This window comes from Antennarius striatus, chromosome 12, assembly GCF_040054535.1.
Source record: "Antennarius striatus isolate MH-2024 chromosome 12, ASM4005453v1, whole genome shotgun sequence".
In the NCBI taxonomy this organism is placed as follows: domain Eukaryota; kingdom Metazoa; phylum Chordata; class Actinopteri; order Lophiiformes; family Antennariidae; genus Antennarius; species Antennarius striatus.
The window spans coordinates 6035682-6044735 of NC_090787.1; the positions used below are offsets into that span (position 1 = coordinate 6035682).

General features: G+C 38.4%; 2 protein-coding genes across 2 annotated transcripts; both read right to left on the reverse strand.

Moving 5' to 3' along the window:
- Nucleotides 1-1098: 1098 nt before the first annotated feature.
- LOC137605217 (olfactory receptor 6N2-like) lies at nucleotides 1099-2010 on the reverse strand. Its single transcript, XM_068329723.1, has one exon. It carries the CDS (start codon nucleotides 2008-2010, stop codon nucleotides 1099-1101), a length of 912 nt encoding a protein of 303 aa, XP_068185824.1.
- Nucleotides 2011-7709: 5699 nt separating this feature from the next.
- On the reverse strand, nucleotides 7710-8642 carry LOC137605537 (olfactory receptor 4N2-like). Its single transcript, XM_068330287.1, has one exon. The coding sequence runs from the start codon at nucleotides 8640-8642 to the stop codon at nucleotides 7710-7712; it is 933 nt and encodes a 310-aa protein (XP_068186388.1).
- Between the last annotated feature and the right edge of the window lie 412 nt (nucleotides 8643-9054).

Here is a 9054-nt window from a genome sequence, read left to right on the forward strand (position 1 = left end):
TTTATGTGTAATCTGTGTATGTGCGTATTCTCATCCAGTCTGTTCCCAGAGTCATACAGAGTACAGGCAGAGATAAAATAAGCACAAGAGACTGATGTCGCCATTGATTTAAACTTTTGGCTTCTGATTTAAGCTTTTTGATAAAGTTTACAATTTATGTAATTCCTCCATCATTCGGACGTGACCACACGGTGTTTCTTGGTGTATGATACAGTGATAAGCTGTTAACTCGCCGGAATAGTTCTTTACCTTTGACATTCATTTTCAAAGTGTCTTCACAATCAGAATCCTCAATAATCCTCAAGGGTGTTCAGGTGTTCAGTTTGAGGATTGTATGATAACGCATTTAGAAGAAGAAGAAGAAGTATACTTTATTTATCCCCGCAGGGAAATTACACAGTCACTCGATACATGCGGTTGTGTTAGTTCTTTTTCAATGTATACACCGGCCCCTTGAACACAGCACACAAAGGGGCCTGCAAGCATGCAGTTAGTACACATCAAGCAACACACATCAGGGAGGCAGAGTGACAGGCAGCGGCTTCTGGAACGCCTTGCTCAAGGGCACCTCGGCAGTGGCTGGGAGGTGAGCTGACGCCTCCCACCGTCAGCTCACACTCCTGGTGGCATCCTGGCGGGAGCGGGATTCGATCCAGCGATGGTTGGGGCGATCTGTCTACAAGACGTCTGCTCTACCGCTGAGCCACTGCCGCCCCTTATCACGTGGCCACGCAATAATGTCTTCTATATTTACAATCATTCATGTTGTATTAATAATCATTACAAGAGAGTGGGAGATTATAGATACCTAATAAATCCTGACATTATAAAAAATAATTTAAAAATGTCACTCTTATACAGAGTTTAGGATTAATTATTATTTTCATTCATATGCCCATAACATGCATATTGTTATTATTATGCTTTTGTAGAGTTCTGACAATTTCATCTGATACATGAAAAGATTGTGAAGCAACTAAGAAAAATTGAGCAGAACTCACATTTTACAGTAAAAAATGCTCTTTTCTATTTATTATCAACAACAACATCCGATAAATCATATCATTGTTATTACAGATGTCAATGATGATATCATGTTCATTTAATCTTCAACAATCTCTTCAGATGTTTATGGATTTCTTTCATTTTCAGTCCATATATGATTGGATTAAAGACAGGATGATACAAAATAAGCTGTAAAGTCATTATAAAACGTGCAACTGTGGGAATATTAGATTCTAGTCTGATATTAATGATGTCATACATGCACAGCAAAGAAAAGTTTATCAAAACCAGGAGGTGAGGTAAACAGGTCTCTGCAGCTTTTTTCCTGACTTCCCTGCTACTCCTGTATGTTACTGTAAATATTTTTGCATAGGTAAAAAGTATGAACAACAAGGGAAGAAGTGCAACACTTATCAAAATGAACACACCATATATTGATATTGTTCTTGAAGGAACACAAGGAAGTTTCTGAATTGTGTTATTGCAGAAAATGCCTTTCAGAGTAAAGTTACAGAGCTTCCTGTTGAGACTCATGATCACAGATCCCACCATCTCAGCAGCAGGAAGAAGCCAAGCAACAGCCAGAAAGATACAGACAGTTGTTTTCTTCATGATGGTTGGATATTGCAGAGGTTTACATATGGACACATATCTGTCATAGGCCATACCTAACAACAGTAAATACTCTGAACCACCGAAAGAGTAAAACATGAAATATTGTAGGAGACAGGCTGAGTAAAATATGATCTGTTTTTCAGATAAAAAGTCAATCAAAAGCTTTGGGTAGATCACAGTGCTGAAAAGAACAGAGTTGATTAACAAAGCTGCAATAAAGATGTACATAGGCTCATGAAGGTTTTGGTGGAACCAGATAAGGTACACAATAGTACCATTACTACATATAATGAAGAAATATGCAGTTAAAATTATTATGAAATAAAGATATCTGTATTTGTGAATTTCCACATGTCCTCCAATAGTTAAATATGTCAGATTTAAATCCATTAAATTAATCCAATATTAAATATTGATTGATGAACAGGTAGAGATTTTTCAGGTATATAGCCTGAAAAACAGACCTCACTTTAAAGATGGTAACGGCTCCCTGAACCAGAACGTGTTCCTGTCCAACGTTCAGGAAAGTGAACTCTTTGGGTCAGTGGAATGTTTTATGCAGTTTCGTCACCCTCCATGGATCTCATTAAACTCACCACCAACAGTAGCATCTAAACAACTTCATCAATCTCTCGAGGCCTGACTCCATTCAAACTTTGGGCCTGTTTCTCCATACTCAATGTCACCGAAACAAGACAGGGTTATACAATGAAAATGAAAGATCATTGTCCACATTATGCTGCACAGATAGAACATGCTAAATGCTAGTGTTAGAAGAAAAAAGTTGATATTTGCATTGATGTGTGTACATTCTTTACCAAGGATTTACTTTCACCCATCATTAAGGGCCTCAAATGGTGGTGGGGTTTGAACAAACAGGAACTGGGCACCATCATCAAACTATCACAACACATTGACCACTACTACAGCATGCACTGAGTGACTATCTGGGACACTGCTGGAGAATTTCAAGTGATTGAGAAGGAAGTGCTTAAACATACCCATTTTTTCATCTGTTATATCCCATGCAGGTTATTTTATTCAACAGATGCATTTCAAGGGGTCCTGTTACGTAAAACACATTTTTCAGGTCTTTCCATATACACAGTGGTCCTCCCTAACCCTACCAACTTCTGGAATCTGTCAAACAAACACTTCCTGCATCAATAAATATTGGAATCTGTTAGAAATTTTGGCTCGACAGCATCAGAACAATTATTTTGGTCACAGTGGTCCTGTTTCACAAAACCGGTTCAGTGGAAAACCTGGGTAAGTTAACCCTGAAATCAGGGAAAAGCAGGGTTTTCGGTTTGACAAAGGGAGGTAACTTAACCCAGAGTTAGAGCAGTCACCCTGACCTGTTTCATGAAACAAGGTAAACTGAACCTCTGGGTTTGTTACCGCAGTAACAGACTCTCTGAAGCTAACCTGGTCGGTAGCAGGTTTTATTCCACAAATCGAGGATTTCCTCTGACTCCACCCCATTTCACCGCCGGCTTCAGTTCCTGGTTCTGTCGGACTGAGAGTTTGACAGAAGTAAGGTTTTATAAATAACTCAGTTTTTCAGAGGTATTTCAGAGGCAAACATGTCAAGTCTGTTTGATGTGGAGCCCCTTGATGGAGTTTCAGCATTAATTCACAGGGATTTAAATATTTTTGTATCACGTTCTGATGTCCCGTCATATCCAGACAGTTCTCTTTATGATCGGTACCGGTTCACGTCCTGATCCATCACACACACACACACACACACACACACATCCACGACCTGATCCATCCTCGTATCTGCAGCAGTGCTGTGTGTAGGTAGTGGTCCGGTCAGTTTTTTATTTTTTATTTGTTTGTCTATATAATGTGAGAGATGCTCAGTGCGCCTCGCATTGAAACCTTTACCCCCGTTTTTCTATTTCCCTGGAGATAAACCCGTCAGAATCATCAAGGAGGAGCATCACAGGATTGCAGGTGAATAATGTAGAAATCTGATAAATGAATTTCAAATGATATTCTCTTAATGACATTGTGCTACAACCTCAGAATTGGATTATTAACTTTAATTTCTTTTAGGATTTCCTAATGTAATTGGCTGCATAGATGGTACCCACATTCCCATCAAGGTGCATGTGGACTGAACATTGTTTCAACATGACTGCATCACAGGTAAACTAACATCTGTCCAGATCATGTGTGACGCTGCAGACTACATTTCTGATGTGGAGGTCTGGGTCTGTTCCTGACTCTTGGATGTATGATCAGTCTTACCTGAGCTGCAGACTGTAATGTGGTCAGTAACCGAAAGATTTGCACAATAATGCACTTGTCTCCATTGTTTAATCCAGTCTAATGAATCCACTATACATTACAGGAGAGAGCCTACGATACCTCAGGATGATTCCTGTTATCCAGGACGGCAGAGCAGTGACAGACAGAATCATTTCAGAGACACCATCACCACCATCACAGCGGGCAATAAAAACATACAATACGCATTTCCTTTGGCCATTTTATTTCTGACAAATACAAAGTTAATTTTTGTATCGTTACAATACTTAACATTCTAATAGTTCCCATGATTCACCTGTGACCATCACCCACCTCTGACTTGTGCTCCAGTATTTCTATGTCCAGATCTGTCCTCCTAATCTGGAGGTCCTAGTAAACCATTTCTATTTTCTGTATTTTTTTAGAAAGTAAATTCTACAAACTTCTTCAGCAGATAGATGGGAATACATGAGGACATTAAAACATAGTTGCATATGAATTCCACAGAATGAACTGTTGGTGGTCACTGAGTGTATATTTCACTGTGATAGTCTGTAAAGTTGGGACCCTTCTGCTGCTGTCCATCCATGCTCTGTTAAAAAGGGATGAGAATGTGGTAATACTTCAGTAGAGGATAAATTTCACACTCTGTATTCCACCAGAATGTGAAGCAATGGGAAGAGAACAATCAGTAACATAAAACATTAGACCACCTTTGCTTTCTTCAATTCTTGTTAATTTCTTTTTCTTTTTATCAATTAGTAACTCCTGTGTGTATCATGTGACTAAAACAGACAGAAATTAAAACCTGGAATATCTTAAAGCGGTTATAAGCAGTACAATGTCACAGCCACTGATGTAAGAACTATAGTTCTTTTGGCTATTATCAAGGAAACTAAAGAGCTACATGTCAGCTCTTGATTTCAGTTCTTGTATAATACAGGTATACGCAATGGTATGAATATTCTTCTCAACTGTTTTTATAATGTGTATATGCCGATTTACCGTTTTATTTATACAACAATAAAATGTTTAAATATATTTCCTTATTGACCAGAACCTGATATAGTTGAGAGCACATTTATGTGCGTGAAAAGAGCGTTATGCTGGTGATAAAACAACTGAACAGTTGAACATCCACTTAATATTTACTGTACAATATCAAACATAATGAGGATGAGGAGGATCCCTAATGAGATGATACAGAGGTCTGACCTGTGTGAACAATGTTTTTATCCTTCGTTCTCAGCTGCTGACGTGTGATTCTCCCCTGCTGGATCGTACCTAAGTAAAATTGATTAATAAACTATTATTCAAGCCGTTTACCTATGTATTTTTACCGTGAGTGCGAAAGACTACGTTTAAACTTACGCATCGACTTGAGCAGCAATTCACTCCCACGCCATCTCTCTTTTCTTCACAGCTGCACCGCTGTTCTCTTTCTTCTGAAAATGTCCTTGAAGTCTTCATAAATTAAAATCTATACTCTGACTGCCGTAAAGCGTTGCGGTGCGCGTCTTGTCTGTTGTCATGGTGAATCGTCAAATCGGGGTTCCATTGATGATGGCTTTTGTTCGAGTTGTCCTGCCTGTTAAACTGCGTGCCAACTTTTTTAAAAAAAACTAACCCTGAAAAGCATTTGTGCGCCCTTCTTGACGGTACAATGGGAGTGATTGATGTATACTGAGCCATATTGATTGATTGACACATCTTCTCTCCAAATAAGGGCGTGGTCATCCCGGAGTTCGTGTTCAGGCTAAGGTAGCAGTGTGTGGTAATGACCTGGCTCAGCTACACACTGAAAGTTCCTCACAAGATGTTGACTAGCTCCGCTTCAGTCGTGTGTGTGTGTGTGTGTGTGTGTGTGTGTGTGTGTGTGTGTGTGTGTGTGTGTGTGCACGTGCGTGTGCGTGTGCGTGTGTGTGTGTGTCAGCGTAAGAAGTATCCTCAGTGTCATAAAAACCAGTTTCATAGCAGATGAAAAGGCTACTAAATCTAAAACTGATTTGAATTCAGAACAATAGCTTGAATCCCAAGTGACATTTAATTTTATTTAAAATATTTTTTGAAAAACCAACATATAATCGAGGACGATGTAAATCCAACTGGCCTAAACCGAGGTAAAGCTTTAGTTTCTTTCAGTTGTGTTGTTTTAATGTCCTGTACTTCCATCCATCCACTTTCTCACGCTTTATCCGCCGCAGCGGGTCGCGGGGAGCTGGAGCCTATCCCAGCTGGCATAGGGCGTGAGGGAATAGTACCTTTGTGTTTAGAGTAGTAATGAACTTTAAATGACATCAAATGGTGATTATAGATTGAAATTCTTAAATTCCTTAAAATTTACACACACATGGTAACTTTGTGTACACAAACCTGACGTAAAAGTGTAATAAAATTGTAAAATAGTAATCCCTCATTACTCACGGGTAATGTGTTCCAGGACCGACCGTGAAAAACAAAATTCCGTGATATGGCGACAAACTATTATTCACGGTAATTTCAACTTTCATGAGCCCTCCCCATACTGGTATTAAACCACCTTATATGTGTATCACCTTTTCCCACACTCTTAAAGACTTTTAACACCCTTGCTTTTTTTTTTATGGTGGACAAGGATGGCACACACAATATTCCTTGAACGTCTTTATGTGGCGTACAGCCTTAACAAGGAACCAACAAGAACTGACAACCATCTCCCCCTTCTCAGTCTCACCAACACATGCAGAACACACACGTAGGCCAACTCAGGGCAACACAGACACACCAGAACAACACGGGTCACAGGCTGTTTAAAACACTTTTGTATTCAAGAAAAGTTGTAGGAGGAACCATGAGTCTGAACGCAGTGCACACACGGATGCTGTCAGCCAATAACATGTTCGTACGGTATCACGTGACTGTCTACAATAAATCTGTGATGTAGTGAGCCGTGTATCTTGAAGTGTGAATAAGCGAGGGATTACAGTAGTCCACTTTAGTCCAGTGGTACTCCGTCTGTTGTAAGTCCAGTAAGTCTGTCCTATGCAGGGCATCTTAATGTCAGTTACACTTTGACATTCATTTTCAAAGTGTCTTCACAATCAGAATCCTTTATTAATCCTCAAGGGGGAAATTGCTTTCCATTACATTCACTCGGCTGTAGAACATCAGTAAAAGTAAGGCAAGAGTAGATAAATTAGAATTAAGAAAAAGAGCAAAAGAGATTAAATATAAATAACAGAATCCATCCATTTTCTCATAAGGCATTATGCAGCTTGATGTGCACAGACAGGAAAGATTTCCTAAGGTATTCAGTCCATCTAGTCACCAGTAGTTTGCATGTTATCAGAGCTTCATATCACCAGACCATTAATTATTAAACTAATAGATCTATATAAAAGTAACTCGCTGGTCAGATATGATTGTAAGCTGGGCCGGATGTGGCTGCAGGCCCTGGATTTGACAATTATGGGTGACAGTGAAAAGTGTTCAGTTTGAGGACTGTATGATAAAGTACTTGTCACGTGGCCACGCAATAATGTTTTCTATATTTAAAGTCTTTCATGCTGTTTTAATAATCATTAAGAGAGAGTGAGAGGTGATCGATTCTTTATTAATCCTTAATTAAAAATTAATTTTGAAATGATTATAACTTGTATGGAGTTCTGTATTGTTTAACTATTACCTTCATATGTATGCTGATAATATGCATATCATTAATATTATTCATTTTGTAGAGTTTTGGTTATTCATTTTATCTCACACATGCAGTTATTTTGGAGCAACTAATGAAAACTAAGCATTATCAACAACATCTGATGAATCACATCACTGCATTGTTATGACAGAATTCAATGATGATAACATGTTGATTTTATATTAAGAAACAATCTTTTCAGGTGATTGTGGATTTCTTTCATTTTCAGTCCGTATATGATTGGATTAAAGACAGGATGATACAAAATAGCCTGTAAAGATATTAAAAAGCGTGCAACTGTTGGAATGTTAGATTCCAGTCTGACTATAATGACATTGTACATACTTAACAAGTAAAAGTTTATCAAAACCAGGAGGTGAGGTAAACAGGTCTCTGCAGCTTTTTTCCTGACTTCTCTGCTACTCCTGTATGTTACTGTAAATATTTTTGCATAAGTAAAAAGTATGAACAACAAGGGAAGAAAGGCAACACTTATCAAAATGAACACACCATAAATTGATATTGTTCTTGAAGGAACACAAGGAAGTTTTTGAATTGTGTTATTGCAGAAAATGCTTTTTAGAGTAAAGTTACAGAGCTTCCTGTTGAGACTCATGATCACAGCTGCCACCATCTCAGCAGCAGGAAGAAGCCAAGCAACAGCCAGAAAGATACAGACAGTGGTTTTCTTCATGATGGTTGGATATTGCAGAGGTTTACATATGGACACATATCTGTCATAGGCCATACCTAACAACAGTAAATACTCTGAACCACCAAAAGAGTAAAACATGAAATATTGTAGGAGACAGGCTGAGTAAGATATGATCTGTTTTTCAGATAAAAAGTCAATCAAAAGCTTTGGGTAGATCACAGTGCTGAAAAGAACAGAGTTGATTAACAAAGCTGCAATAAAGATGTACATAGGCTCATGAAGGTTTTGCTGGGACCAGATAAGGTACACAATAGTACAATTACTACATATAATGAAGATATATGCAATTAAAATTATTGTAAAATAAAGATATCTGTATTTGTGAACTTCCACATGTCCTCCAAGAGTTAAATACGTCACATTTAAGTCCATTAAGTTAATCAAATATTAAATACTGATTGATATAACATGTAGAAATACAGGAATATAGAGTGTAAAACGGACCTCACTGTAAAGATAGTAACGGTTCCCTGAACCACAACGTGTTCCTGTCCAACATTCAGGAAAGTGACCTCTTTGGGTCAGTGAAAGGTTTTATGGGGTTTCTTCACCCTCCATGGATCTCATTAAACTCACCACCAAGAACAGCACGTAAACAACTTCATCAATCTCTCGAGACCTGACTTCATCCAAACTATGAGCCTCTTTCTCCATACAAGGACTAAATGTTATCCATGTGTCCGAAACAAGACAGGGTTATAAAATGAAAATCAAAGTTCATTGTTCACTTTATGCTGCACAGACAGAACATGCTAAATGCATTAAACATTAGGATATGTGTCCC

Coding starts and splice junctions, on each gene's coding strand:
- LOC137605217 (XM_068329723.1), bottom strand. CDS start 2,010: ATGGATTTAAATCTGACATATTTAACTATTGGAGGACATGTGGAAATT.
- LOC137605537 (XM_068330287.1), bottom strand. CDS start 8,642: ATGGACTTAAATGTGACGTATTTAACTCTTGGAGGACATGTGGAAGTT.